This window comes from Schistocerca piceifrons, chromosome 7, assembly GCF_021461385.2.
Source record: "Schistocerca piceifrons isolate TAMUIC-IGC-003096 chromosome 7, iqSchPice1.1, whole genome shotgun sequence".
Lineage (NCBI taxonomy): Eukaryota > Metazoa > Arthropoda > Insecta > Orthoptera > Acrididae > Schistocerca > Schistocerca piceifrons.
The window spans coordinates 151,551,425-151,566,089 of NC_060144.1; the positions used below are offsets into that span (position 1 = coordinate 151,551,425).

The window sequence follows — 14,665 nt, forward strand, 5'->3', positions numbered from 1 at the left end:
AGCGGAAGTGTTTAGACTCAGAAGAGTGTTTCTGGAGCCACTCTGTACCAAGTATGGACGTGTGGCGTGTCGCATTGTCCTGTTGGAATTGCCTAAGTCCGTCGCAATACATAATGGACATGAATGGATGCAGGTGATTAGACAGGATGCTTACGTAAGTGTTACCTAACTCTTAACTGCACACGCCCTACAACAATACAGAGCCTTCACCAGCTTGTACAGTCCCCTGCTGACTTGCAGGGTCCATGGATTCATTAGGTTGTCTCCATACCCGCTTGATACAATTTGAAACGAGACCAGGCAACATATTTCCAATCATCAACAGTCCAATGTCAGTGCTAACGGGCCCAGGCGAGGCGTAAAGCTTTGTGTCGTGCATTCATCAAGGGTACAACAGTGGGCCTTTGGCTCCGAAAGCCCATATCGACGATGTTTCATTCAATGACCCAGCACTGAAATCTGCAGCAATTTGCGGAAGGGTAGCTAGTGGGGTCCCATTCTTGCAAGATCTTTTTCCAGCCGTGGCAATGTCAGAGATTTGACGTTTTAGGGATTCCTGATACTGACGGTACACTCGTGAAACGGCCGTAAGGGAAAATCCCCGCTTCATCGCTACCTCGGAGATGCTGTGTCCCATCGCTCGTGCGCCGACGATGACATCACATTCAAACTCATTTAAGTCTTGATATTCTGTCATTGTAGCAGCAGTAACCGACCTAACAACTGCGCCACACACTTGTTGTCTTATATAAGCGTTCCCGATCGCAGCGCCGTGTTCTGCTTGTTTACATATCTCTGTATTTGAATACGCATGCTTATACCAGTTTCTTTGGCGCTTCAGTGTATTACTACAGTAGTATGCGAGACAAGTCGTGCGGTCGTAGATACATAGTGCAGCCTACAGAAAGTCAGGACGAGTCGCTAGTAACCTGTAATTGAGTGCGCCTGTTCGACGACACTTGTTGAAAACGGGAATCACCTGTGAGTTTTTGAAATCACTAGAAATGCTTCACTCCTCCAGCGACTCTCTGCCCAGGGACTGAGTGCTTGTGTTGTTCTCATCATTTCATCAGCATCATCATCATTCGTGACAGTGACTAGATTAGACTATGAAAAAAAAACTAGACTGTGCAAAAATTGGGCCTTTGTAGGGGCGCTGATGACTACGCCGTTGAGTGCCCCACAACCAAGCATCATCATCATCATCCAGCGACCTACGATACACTGATGCTGCAGGCAGAGCAAGTTCTTCCGTACGCTATATGTAGAATCGGCATAGGTGTCCAGTTAGGACCAATCGCCTTTCCCGTGTTCAGCATCTTTAGTCAATTTCCTACCCCACGGCTACATAGTTCGACAGCTGTCGTTTTGGCGTTGGTGTGACGACTTAAGCGGGTAGCTCTCTCTGAACGCACGAAAAAGGTGATCCTCGTCATTTCTTTTTTCAAATTACATAAAAGGTAGCACTAAATCTGATCATATGGTTTATTCCTTACTCCTTTGTCTTTAAGAAATCAGGTTTGTGTCCACGTCAGATGCTCCCTCTTGACGCTACACTAGGTGGAAGGACACCTTGCACCAAATTCCGATAAAAATTGTATTTACTGCTCTTAAGTTGTGTTTCCCGCCAATCTGACAAATAATACGATTTCGATGAAAACACCTTTAAAGTTTTGGGTCACATTTTCTTTAGTTTAGTTGAACATACTTCTAATCGGTGATCCCTGGACCATACACGAACCCTTCAATATCCAAAAGTAGGCCCTCCTCTTCCATCTTCTTCGTGTCCATAGTGGTTCTGTGGGTTTGGTTCAAATGGTTCAAATGGCTCTGAGCACTATGGGACTTAACCTAAGGACATCACATACATCCATGCCCGAGACAGAATTCGAACCTGCGACCGTAGCGGTCACGCGGTTCCAGACTGAAGCGCCTAGAACCGCACGGTGGGTTTCTTTGGCACCTTGACTCATCTGCTACTCTGTCCGCTGATAGGCTTTTCGTTCGCTTTCGGGACGAAATTGTAACGGTCTGGCCTGATCTCAAATTCGGGCACGTTTGTAATTTTCGTAATTCCTGTTAGGCTGTCGTTGAAATTACATACAGCCACATTGGCCGAAATGTCGACTTTTTTTTCCCGCTCTGAATGGTTTTCGAGACATTTTTTCACAAGTCACCTTGTAAATGGATAACGGGGTTTCTGGCGAAATTGGTACGAACTGTGCATTACACTGACAAGTCGTGGATAGCAATATGCACTTACATAGATAGCGGTAGTCCCACGTACAGAAGATATAAAAGGGCAGTGCATTGGCGGAGCAATCGTTCATACTCAAGAGTGATTCGTGTGTGAAAAGTTGTCGGACGTGCTTATGGCGGCACGTCGGGAATTAACAGATTTCGACCGCAGAATGGTAGTTGGAGCTAGACGCATGGGACATTTAGTTTCGGAAATCGTTAGGGAAGTCTATATTCCGAGCTCCACAGTGTCAAGAGTGTGCCGAGAATACCAAATTTCAGGCATTACCTCTCACCACGGTCAACGCACTGGCCGACGGTGTTCACTTAACGACCTATATCAGCGGCGTTTGCGTAAGTTGTCAGTGCTAACAGACCAGCAACACTGCGTGAAATAACCGCAGAAATCATTGTGGGACCTACGACGAACGTATGTGATAGGACAGTGCGGCGAAATCTGGCGTTAATGGGCTATGGCATCAGACAACCTACGCGAGTGCCTGTGCCAACAGGGCGACATCGTCTGCAGTGCCTGTCTTGAGCTCGAGACCATATCGGTTGGACACTAGACGACTGGAAAACTATGGCCTGGCCCGAGGAGTCCCGATTGTAATTGGTAATAGCTTGCGGTAGGATTTGAGTGTGGCGCAGACCCCACGAAACCATGGACCCAAGTTGTCAACAAGGCACAGTGCAACCTGTGGGTGACTCCATAATGGTGTGAACTGCGTTTGCATTTAATGGATCCCGTCCTCCGGTTCAAAATGGTTCAAATGGCTCTGAGCACTATGGGACTCAACATCTTTGGTCATAAGTCCCCTAGAACTTAGAACTACTTAAACCTAACTAACCTAAGGACATCACACACACCCATACCCGAGGCAGGATTCGAACCTGCGACCGTAGCAGTCCCGCGGTTCCGGACTGCAGCGCCAGAACCGCTAGACCTCCGGTCCAACTGAACCGGTCATTAGCTGGAATTGGTTATGTTTGGCTACTTGGAGCCTACTTGCGCCCATTAACGGCCTTCATTACAATGCAGCATCTCACCAGGCCACAGTTGTTTGTGATTTGTTTGAAGCTCATTCTGGATAATTAGAGCGAATGATTTGACAATGCAGATCGACCGACACAAATTTGTGAGACATAACTGAGAAGTCAGTTCGTGCACAAAAGCCTGCACCGGCAACACTTTCGCAGTTATAGCCGGCTACAAAGGCAACATGGCTCAGTATTTCTGCAGGGGCCGTCTAACAGCTTGTTGAGTCCATGCCACGTCGAGTTGCTATACTACTCCAGGAAAAAGGAGGTTCGACACGATATTGGGCGGTAACCCATGACTATTATCACTCCAGTGGAAAGTAGATACCCCAGAGAACATTTAATGGCAAAAACAAACGAAAAAAAGATGTTTTGAAATTTGCAGGGAGGAGCAACCCCCTAAAAGGAGAAATCGCGTTGCGTTTTGGAGAAACAAAGTAACATTCCGGCCTTCTCTTTGTCCTCTTCTGTTTCAGTGCCGTTAGGGTCACTGATGGTCTGGACGTATGGCTTCGATCCGGTTACTGATTTCCTTTACTTTCCAGCCCAGTGTGTCTTAAACCTTTTGGGTGAAATTGATTCAAGTGGTAGTGGATCCACAATCGATTATACTGAGATATGAAACCAATGGTGGGAAATACATATTAATTGTGGTATGGACTTACACTGCGTAACAACAACGTATCTCATAATAATTGTTCAAAGGGAGACTGTTTGACTGGTCCACTTTACCCGATGTTCCTGTGAGATGTGCTGACACAGTTCTTGGAGACTGTAACCCTTGTTGTCCGTGAAGGGATATGATTTCAACACGACGGTGCGCCAGCCCACTTCGATGTTAATGTCCGCGGTCATCCAAACAACATGAACCCTCATCGTTGGATGGGAAACGAGGTCCTGTCCCATTGTCAGCGCGATCGCTGGATCTCACTCCTCTGGACTTTATCTCCGGGATTACTTTAAGGCGTTGGTGTGTGAAACCCCCGTAGAAACTGATGAAGACCTGCTTGCTATGGTACAAACTGCCTGTCTCCTGGTACAACGGACACCAAGGATCTTTGAGAGAGCGCAGCAGAACTTCCTGTGTCCTTGCCATGCATGCTTTGAGACTGGGGGTTGTCACTTTGAACAGTTACTACGAGCTACGTTGTTGTTATTAGGTACATGGCATACCCATAAAGAAGTAAATATGCATTTCCGAGCATTGGCTCCTTATCTCAATATAATCGGTAGTGGGGACACTTTTTCATATCACACTGCTTCAATTTGATCCACTGTCCGCCCCCGGCAGCTGAATGGACTTCTTAAGTAATAGAACCCAGTACGTTGTCCTCGATGGTGAGTGTTCATTGGAGGTGAAGGTATCATCTGGAGTGCCCCAGGGAAGTGTGGTAGGTCCGCTGTTGTTTTCTATCTACATAAATGATCTTTCGGATAGGGTGGATAGCAATGTGCGGTTGTTTGCTGATGATGCTGTGGTGTACGGGAAGGTGTCGTCATTGAGTGACTGTAGGAGAATACAAGATGACTTGGACAGGATTTGTGATTTGTGTAAGGAATGGCAGCTAACTCTAAATATAGATAAATGTAAATTAATGCAGATGAATAGGAAAAAGAATCCTGTAATGTTTGAATACTCCATTAGTAGTTTAGCGCTTGACACAGTCACGTCGATTAAATATTTGGGCGTAACATTGCAGAGCGATATGAAGTGGGACAAGCATGTAATGGCAGTTGTGGGGATGGCGGATAGTCGTCTTCGGTTCATTGGTAAGATGTGGTTCATCTGTAAAGGAGACCGCTTATAAAACACTAATACGACCTATTCTTGAGTACTGCTCGAGCGTTTGGGATCCCTATCAGGTCGGATTGAGGGAGGACATAGAAGCAATTCAGAGGCGGGCTGCTGGATTTGTTACTGGTAGGTTTGATCATCACGCGAGTGTTACGGAAATGCTTCAGGAACTCGGGTGGGAGTGTCTAGAGCAGGGCTTCCCAACCTGTGGTCCGCGGACCCCTTAGGAGTCCGCCGGCTCTTTCTAGGGGGTCCGCGGCCACCTTTCACCAAATAGTGTAAAATAATGAGTAAAATTATTGAATAAAAATGTGAAAATCAACTTCATAAGTACTTTTTTTTAGTGTGAAAAACATTTGTACTTCAGGTCGTATCCCCAAGCAGCCTTTGCGGTTCCTAAGTGAGAACGCATACACAGTTTAGTGCGGGAGAACGCGGCTTCTCTGATCGACTATTTCGCAACTTTACGGGGGTCGTTTGTGCCCCAGATCACGGCGTTAGTTGCGCTGAAACCTTTTACGCATGCGCGGAGCGAGCTTTGTCGACCAGACACAGTGCTCGCTGGCACGTATGCGGCCGCAGGCATCATTAAATGTTTAACTTGCTTTGTCAGTGCACTACCTATTTCATAAGTCGATTTTTGACCAGTTTATTACTTCTAACATGGATCGGTGGATGAAGTCAGGATCATTGAAGAAGGGTGCAGTTTATCTATCGCCTTCACAGCAAGGGAAGTTTCCAGTTGAACTGAATGAGGAGGGAGGACGACCAAAGGAAGACTTTACATACATTTGAACATTTTTCTTAGGATTTCACGAAAAACCACACACACACACACACACACACACACACACACACACACACACACACACACACGACTGCTACGAAATATGCATGCTCCTTACACAACAGTAGCCAAGTGGTAGTGGAAGTGAATAGACCATAAGCGGCAGCTTGTCAACAGCGAACAGTTTGGAAGTGACGTTGATTGCTCTTGGAGGAAGACAGCTCCATCGTGTGAAATTTCAATTACCAAGTAATTTTAATCACGCTATAGTGTGTTGAACAAAGGGAGTAAATCCATTAGTAAGTGTCTGGATAAAGTGGGAATTCAAATTGGATCGTTAATTTCAAGTTGTTTTCATTCATCTCTAAACCAAAGGCTATTGACACTTCGTGGGGGGGGGGGGGGGGGGGTCATTGGGAACATGGCACTTGCATTAAGAACTTTTCAGTTCCCATGGGTTTCGTTCTGAAATTTAAAGTTACTGTGGTCTTTACTGACTAGGGGTCCGCCATGGATTTTCGACTGAAGAAGGGGTCCGCCAGCTGAAAAGGTTGGGAAGCCCTGCTCTAGAGGAAAGGAGGCGTTCTTTTCGTGAATCGCTACTGAGGAAATTTAGAGAACCAGCATTTGAGGCTGAGTGCAGTACAATTTTACTGCCACCAACTTACATTTCGCGGAAAGACCACAAAGATAAGAGAGATTAGGGCTCGTACAGAGGCATATAGGCAGTCATTTTTCCCTCGTTCTGTTTGGGAGAGGAATAGGGAGAGAAGACGCTAGTTGTGCTACGAGGTACCCTCCGCCACGCACCGGGGAATTTTATCCACCCAGGAACTGGGTGTTGTGCTGTCCTCATCGTCATCCTATCATCCTCATCGTCTGCAGGTCGTCGAAGTGGCGTCACATTGAAAGACCGGCGCCTGGCGAACGGCCTGCCCGACGGGGGGCCCTAGCCATACGATTAAATAAATAAAATTTGACTCAAAAGCTTCTAGAGGCCCCATATGAAACCTGGACCGCGTAGTCGCTGACGCGCTGTTTCGTGTGGCGGCAGCCCGCGGACGCTGCTGCTGGCGGGCGTGATGACGGCGCAGAAGTACGTGGACACGCGCGCCGTCGCCGTACTGGACACGTGGGGCCGCCAGTTGCCGGGCCGCGTCGCCTTCTTCTCGTCGTGGGCGTCGCGCCGCCCGCCCGACCGGCCTGACCTGCCGCTGGTGCGCCTGCGCGGCGTCGACGACTCGTACCCGCCGCAGAAGAAGTCCTTCCTCATGCTGCACTACATGTGGCGGCACTTCGGCGACCGCTTCGAGTGGTTCCTGCGCGCCGACGACGACGTCTACGTCCGCGCCGACCGCCTCGAGAAGCTGCTGCGCTCCGTCGACAGCAGGCAGGTGAGCGCTCACCCCCACTTCTCGCCTCTATACACAGCCTGCACTCAGTCTTCTTGGACTGGAATACACTACTGGCCATTAAAATTGCTACACCGAGAAGAAATGCAGATGATAAACGGGTGTTCATTGGACAAATATATTACACTACAACTGACATGTGATTACATTTTCACGCAATTTGGGTGCATAGTGATCCTGAGAAATCAGTACCCAGAGCAACCACCTCTGCCCGTTATAACTGCCTTGATACGCCTGGGCATTGACTCAAACAGAGCTTGGATGCCGTGTAGCCAGCCGGGATGGCCGAGCGGTTCTAGGCGCTACAGTCTGGAACCAAGCGACCACTACGGTCGCAGGTTCGAATCCTGCCTCGGGCATGGATGTGTGAGATGTCCTTAGGTTAGTTAGGTTTAAGTAGTTCTAAGTTTAGGGGACTGATGACCTCAGAAGTTAAGTCCCATAGTGCTGAGAGCCATTTGAACCATTTGATGACGTGTGCAGGTACAGCTGCCCATGCAGCTTCAACACGATACCACAGTTCATCAAGAGTAGTGACTGGCGTATTGTGACGAGCCAACTGCTCGGCCACCATTGACCAGACGGTTTCAGTTGTTGAGAGATCTGGAGAATGTGCTGGACAGGGCAGCAGTCGAACGTTTTCTGTATCCAGAAAGGCCCGTACAAGACCTGCAACATGCGGTCGTGCATTATCCTGCTGAAATGTAGGGTTTCGCAGGGATCGAATGAAGGGTAGAGCCACGGGTCGTAATACATCTGGAATGTAACATCCACTGTTCAAAGTGCCGTCAATGCGAACAAGAGGTGACCGAGACTTGTAACCAATGGCACCCCATACCATCGCGCCGGGTGATAAGCCAGTATGGCGATGACGAATACACGCTTCCTGTGTGCGTTCACCGCGATGTCGCCAAACACGGATGCGACCATCATGATGCTGTAAACAGAACCTGGATTCATCCGAAAAAATGTTTTGCCATTCGTGCACCCAGGTTCGTCGTTGATTGCACCATCGCAGGCGCTCTTGTCTGTGATGCAGCGTCAAGGGTAACTGCACCCGTGGTCTCCGAGCTGATAGTCCATGCTGCTGCAAACGTCGTCGAACTGTTCGTGCAGATGGTAGTTGTCTTGCAAACGTCCCCATCTGTTGACTGAGAGATCGAGACGTGGCTGCACGATCCGTTACAGCCATGCGGATAAGATTCCTGTCATCTCGACTTCTAGTGATACGAGGTCGTTGGGATCCAGCACGGCGTTCCGTATTACCATCCTGAACCCACCGATTCCATATTCTGCTAACAGTCGTTGGATCTCGACCAACGCGAGCAGCAATGTCGCGATACAATAAACCGCAATCGCGGTAGGCTACAATCCGATCTTTATCAAAGTCGGATACGTGATGGTACGCATTTCTCCTCCTTACACGAGGCATCACAACAACGTTTCACCAGCCATAGCTGGTCAACTGCTGTTTATGTATGAGAAATCGATTGGAAACTTTCCTCGTGTCAGCACGTTGTAGGTGTCGCCACGGTGCCAACCTTGTGTGACTGCTCTGAAAGGCTAATCATTTGCATATCATAGCATCTTCTTCCTGTCGGTTAAATTTCGCGTCTGCAGCACGTCCTCTTCGTGGTGTAGCAATTTTAATGGCCAGTAGTGTAGGAGAGGCGTTCCATAAGTAATACAACATACGCTTTTTTTCCGCCAATTCGGGATGAAAAAAAATGTTGAATTTGTTGCTGGGCTTCGTGGCATATTCTCGCTTCAGCTGTTCCAGTTTCGTGAAGTTCTAACATGTTGCGGCGCTATAGGTAGTTTTCAAAATGGCGTCTGTAACCGAGGCACGTTCCAGACAGAAAGCTGTTATTGAGTTTCGTCTGGCGTAAAACCATAGCATCTCTGATATTGATAAGCACTTGCAGAATGTCTGCGTACACCTAGCAGTGAACACATGCTCGTTGAGTCCTTGGGCGAGGCGTTTGTCATCATCGCCCACTCCTGTCCAATCTCCCACGTTCCGGCCGACCGCACACAGCTATGACTCCTGCAATGTTGGAACGTGAGGACACTCTCATTCTACTCTTTGTACGTCCATCTTTTCAGAGATGGTTGCAGGACCTCGCCTGTTCAGTAGAGAATGTCAGCTCAAACACCTTTTCCCCGTCTAAATTTCCAAATTGTTAATTTATTGGGCTACCAGTTTTGGCGGTATATTACGCCATCTTCAAGCTCCCTGATCCACTGGGGGCCGGACTAACACTGGGTTCGATGTGGGGCTGAGGTGGGTGGACTGCTGTCGCTTGTTGTGGGGTTGTGAACTACTGGGAGCTACGGCGGGACGAAGTCTCTCCGTCGTTTCTAGGTCCCCGGTTTAACACAACACAAGGTGGCGAGAGGTCTCGCATTGAATCATTTTGAAATATAGGGTTTTGTATCCAGAAGAGAGGGGAATAATATAGTGTATTGGAATCCTGTATAAAACCAGTCTACTTTCAGCAAAAAAGGGATGCATTACTAATTGAGCGCCCCTTGTCAGTGTTCCGCGCTTTCCTGTAACGAATCGTGAAGTCCCTGGAGCCTAACTTAAGTGTAACAGTTCTCGACCTAGCAACTGCATCTTCTCGAGTACGCCGGCAGCGAGGCTTTTCTCCCACTTGCCGCTTTATATGTAGCTGACCTGAACGCACCTATGGCTTCCGCCTTGTGCTTAGATGCGACGATAATGTCACGACAGCTCTGCACTGTCAATGCTCTAAAAAAAAGTAGGAATGTACTCCAACCCAGAAGAAGTAGCAAATGATAGTAGTTTAATTATTTACGACCAAAGCAAAATTTATTATGAATATTCTTCACATAAAGCGGCCCGGATAGCCGTGTGTGTTAAAGCCCCGCTTCAGACACCGCAAGGTACGCCGACCCCGGATCGAATCCGCCCGCCGTATTAACGACGACGGTCGGTGTACCAGGCAGCGTGGATGTGGCTTTTAGGAAGTTTCCCACATCCTACGAGCGGAATACCGGGCTGGTACTGAAGATTCGTCTCCGTTACACGATTCGCAAACATTCAGAAAACTTTCGTCCACTTTTAGGTGAATAACACAGCACGTAGACAGTTGGGGTACGCATATTCCATCCCAGGTGGGTAACAGGGTGGAGACAGGAAGGGCATCCGACCACCCCTTATGGTAACCACGCCAAATCCGTAAATAACCATCCCGAATATGCGCTGATGCGTGACAAAGGCACAAGAAAATGAGGAAGAAAGAAAGAATATTGTTATAAAGCTTCTATGGCAAATTTGACATTATGCTTGGATGCATGGATTCAAAATAATAGGAAAAGCTTTATAGAATAACGAAAGACGAGGAAGAGGAGGAGAGGGTTGATGTTTAACGTCCCCTCGATAGCGAGGTCATTAAAGACGGAGCACAACCTCGGATTAGGGAAGGGTAGGGAAGGGAATCAAAAATGTTTCAAATGGCTCTGAGCGCTATGGGACTTAACTTCTAAGGTCATCAGTCCCCTAGAACTTAGAACTACTTAAACCTAACTAACCTAAGGACATCACACACATTCATGCCCGAGGCAGGATTCGAACCTGCGACCGTAGCGGTCACGCGGTTCCAGACTCTAGAGCCGGCCGGAGTGGCCGAGGGGTTCTAGGCGCTACAGTCTGGAACCGCGCGGCCGCTGCGCTCGCAGGTTCGAATCCTGCCTCGGGCATGGATGTGTGTGATGTCCTTAGGTTAGTTAGGTTTAAGTAGTTCTAAGTTCTAGGGGACTGATGACCTCAGCAGTTAAGTCCCATAGTGCTCGCAGGTTCGAATCCTGCCTCGGGCATGGATGTGTGTGATGTCCTTAGGTTAGTTAGGTTTAAGTAGTTCTAAGTTCTAGGGGACTGATGACCTCAGCAGTTAAGTCCCATAGTGCTCAGAGCCAGAGCCAGACTGTAGCGCCTAGAACCGCCCGGCCACCCCGGCCGGCGGAAGGGAATCGGCCGTGCCTTTTGTGAAAGAAACCGTGCCGGCATTTCCCTGAAGCGATTTAGGGAAATCGTGGAAAACCTACATCAGGATAGCCGGGCGCAGATTTGAACCGTCGCCCTTCCCGAATGCGAGTCCAGTTTTACAATCACTGTACCAACTCGCTCGGTATATACGAATTCAGCTCTTACCAAATGAAATTGGGACTCATATGACCAGCCATAGTTTTCCAGTCGTCTACGGTCCAATCGATAAGGCCACGAGCCCAGGAGAGGCGCTGCAGGCGATGTCTTGCTGATAGCAAAGGCACTCGCGACGGTCACCTGCTGCCGGGGCCCATTAATTCAATATTTCGCCGCATTGTCCTAACGGATACGTTCGTCGTACTTCACACATGGATTTCTGCGGTTATTTCACGCAGTGTTGCTTGTCTGTTAGCACTAACAACTCTACGCAAACGCCGCTGCTCTCGGTCGTTAAAGAGTGAAGGCCGTCGGGCACTGCATTGTCCATGGCGAGAGGTAAAGCCTGAAATTTGGTACTCTCAGCACACTGCACTCGGAATATTGAATTCTGTAACTACTTCCGAAATGGAATGTCGCTTGCGTCTAGCTTCAGCTACCATTCCGCATTCAAAGACTGTCAACTCCGGTCGTGCGGCCATAGTCACGTCGGAAACCTTTTCACATGAATCACCTAAGTACAAATGACAGCTCCGCCATTGCACTGGCTGTTTATACTTTGTGTACGCGATACTACAGCTATCTGTATATGTGCATATCGCCATCCCATGACTTCTGTCACCTCAGTGTCTTGAGCACCTGTACAGTATCGTTACAGAGTAATAAATTGGATTTCAGGTCACCGGGCCAATTACTTTTTTTTAATATTTTGAAAGCGCACGATAATTTTATGACAACAGTGTGACTTTTTTCTTGACTTTCAGCTGCTTACTAATTGCAGGGAGCTGTCACAGAACCGGCAGTTCGTTAGGTACGTATGGTAAGTCATGATAGCAAGGGCCATGTATGTATGGAATGCCCTGTTCCCGCGACTCAGTATCTTATTCCTCCAGACGGCAGTTACACGCGATCAGCTTTTGTCATTCAGTCGTGGCGCATCTGGTGTCATGGTAGAATTAGTTGAGAGTCGAACCGTTCATGTCCTCATTCCTCAAGTTTAGGACTTTGAAAAGAAAGACCGGCCGATTGGTCCCAATTGCAAGGCCCTGGCTGGCTCAGGCGCCCTTTTCCAGGAAGCAACTCAGGCTCTACCAAGCTCTGATCCATTCGCTCGTGAGCACTTTCTGAGTGACGAATAAATGTCTACTTCAAGATTCGTGCCATCAAAAACGTTAGGAAGACTAGGGTTTAATACCCGATAAGCAACGAGCACACTAGAGAAGGAACACAAGATCAGATACGACAAAGATGGGGAAAGAAATCGGCCGTATTCTTATTAAAGGAACCATTCCGGCATTCGCCTTGAGCAGTTTAGGGAAACCGCGAAAAACATAAATCTTGATGCCTCACGGGTATTTGAACCGTGCTCCTTCAGAATGCGTTTCGAATGTCTTAACCGCTGCGCCACCTCGATCTGTTTTGCGCCGTGAAGTCATTAAAGTTTTCAGAGATCCTCAGTAAACGAGTTGAGGGAACTAGGCTGGCCACAGTAGCAGTCCCTACTCAAACTCTGTGGTGAGGCTGGCGAACTGCCACACACCATCCGGCGGCAGCTCCTCAAGGTGCGTCAGGCATCTAAGTTCCTCGCACCTCTGACTTCATCTACATACCATATTGTTGCTCGTCCACCACAAGAACGCCTTTTCTCCAGTCGTCCACAAGCAACAATGCCACTGGAGATCCGCGTGCAGCGTGTGCTGCAGTGATTTGTTGTGGAGCACGTAGAATCCCAAATCCAGGTTTTTAACCGCCTGCCACCACGGTTACTGCAGAGGTTCAGCGTAATTTTAGATCTAGTGCAGTACAGGAAAGGTTATACTTCTGCATATGCTTCAAGACTTTATTTTATGACATTTTAACTGAGCACCAGAACTTTATAGCTGTTTTTGCGGGCCAGCCGCTGTGGGCGAGCGGTTCTAAGCACTTCAGTCCGGAGCCGCGCTGCTGCTACAGTCGCAGGTTCGAATCCTGCCTCGGTCATGGATGTGTGTGATGTCCTTAGGTTAGTTAGGTATAAGTAGTTCTAAGTCTAGGGGACTGATGACCTCAGATGTTAAGTCCCATAGTGCTTAGAGCCGTTGGAACCATTTTTGTTTTGGGAATAGGTCGAAACAGAGAAACTCAGCTGGTTGCTGTGTTGTTTTCCCTGATCACGTCCTCCAGATCCGACTGCTTCGAGATTTTACTTTCTTCGACGTGCAAATACATGGGATCTTGCTGACACTGGAGGAGATGAGACATGCTTCGAATGCTTAATTCCTTGTCTGTTCCGGTTCTCTGAGTGCCCTACAGTCTCTACAACGCATGTACCCAGCAAATAAAGTAGTTCAGAATATCCAGGACGTCCTCCTCCAACTACACTTACTGGGGCAGGAGGTGTCTTTCTGTTTAGTACCAGGGTACATGGCTGTTGTGGGGAACGAATGGGCGGACGTAGCCGAGAAGGCGTGTCATGATCCTGTTATTCCGCGTGCCGTTGCCCTGCGTCCTGTCATCTTGCTCTTGAGGTAGAGAGCCATGAGTCGATGTAAAGACGAGTGTCTGGAAATGACTGATAACAAGTTGCGTCTGCTCAAGTTCACTACACGGCCGTGGTGTACCTTTTTAGAACCACGCAGACGGGATGAGGTCCTCCTCACTCGTCTTCGCATAGGCACAACCCTCTGACGTAGGGCTTCTTGCTCCGGCGAGAGGACCCTCCAGTTTGTGGCGTACAGATCACTCAGCGCCACATTTTACTAGATTGTGTTTTATCTTAGGATCAGACAGCTGCGGCAGATTTGCCGACGATCTGCCATCTATTTTAAGTGACACTGAAATGAATGTGGTTAGTGTTTTAAGGTTTTGTGATTCGTCCAAGTCGTTTCCAAAACTTGTAGGGAGATGGTCTTAATGTCTGCTAGGGTGACTGAGTCACCCGTATTTTTTGTTAGTGGTCACGCTGTCACATTTCCTTTTGCTGTTTTTTTTGAGCTTCCCTGCCGGCCGGAGTGCCCGTGCGGTTCTAGGCGCTACGGTCTGGAGCCGAGCGACCGCTACGGTCGCAGGTTCGAATCCTGCCTCGGTCATGGATGTGTGTGATGTCCTTAGGTTGGTTAGGTTTAATTAGTTCTAAGTTCTAGGGGGCTGATGACCTCCGATGTTAAGTCGCATAGGCTCAGAGCCATTTTTTTGAGCTTCTCTTTGGTTTTATTATGTTTTACTATCAGGTACAGCACCTGTCA

At 48.3% G+C, this 14,665-nt stretch overlaps 1 protein-coding gene across 1 annotated transcript in view; it reads left to right on the forward strand.

Moving 5' to 3' along the window:
* Positions 1-14,665, forward strand: part of LOC124709138 (chondroitin sulfate synthase 1) — a 310,662-nt gene that overhangs the window by 22,962 nt on the left and 273,035 nt on the right. The window contains exon 2 of the mRNA XM_047240807.1: positions 6,916-7,255. Within this exon, the coding sequence (XP_047096763.1) occupies positions 6,916-7,255 (340 nt within the window). The remainder of the gene's footprint in view (positions 1-6,915; positions 7,256-14,665) is intronic.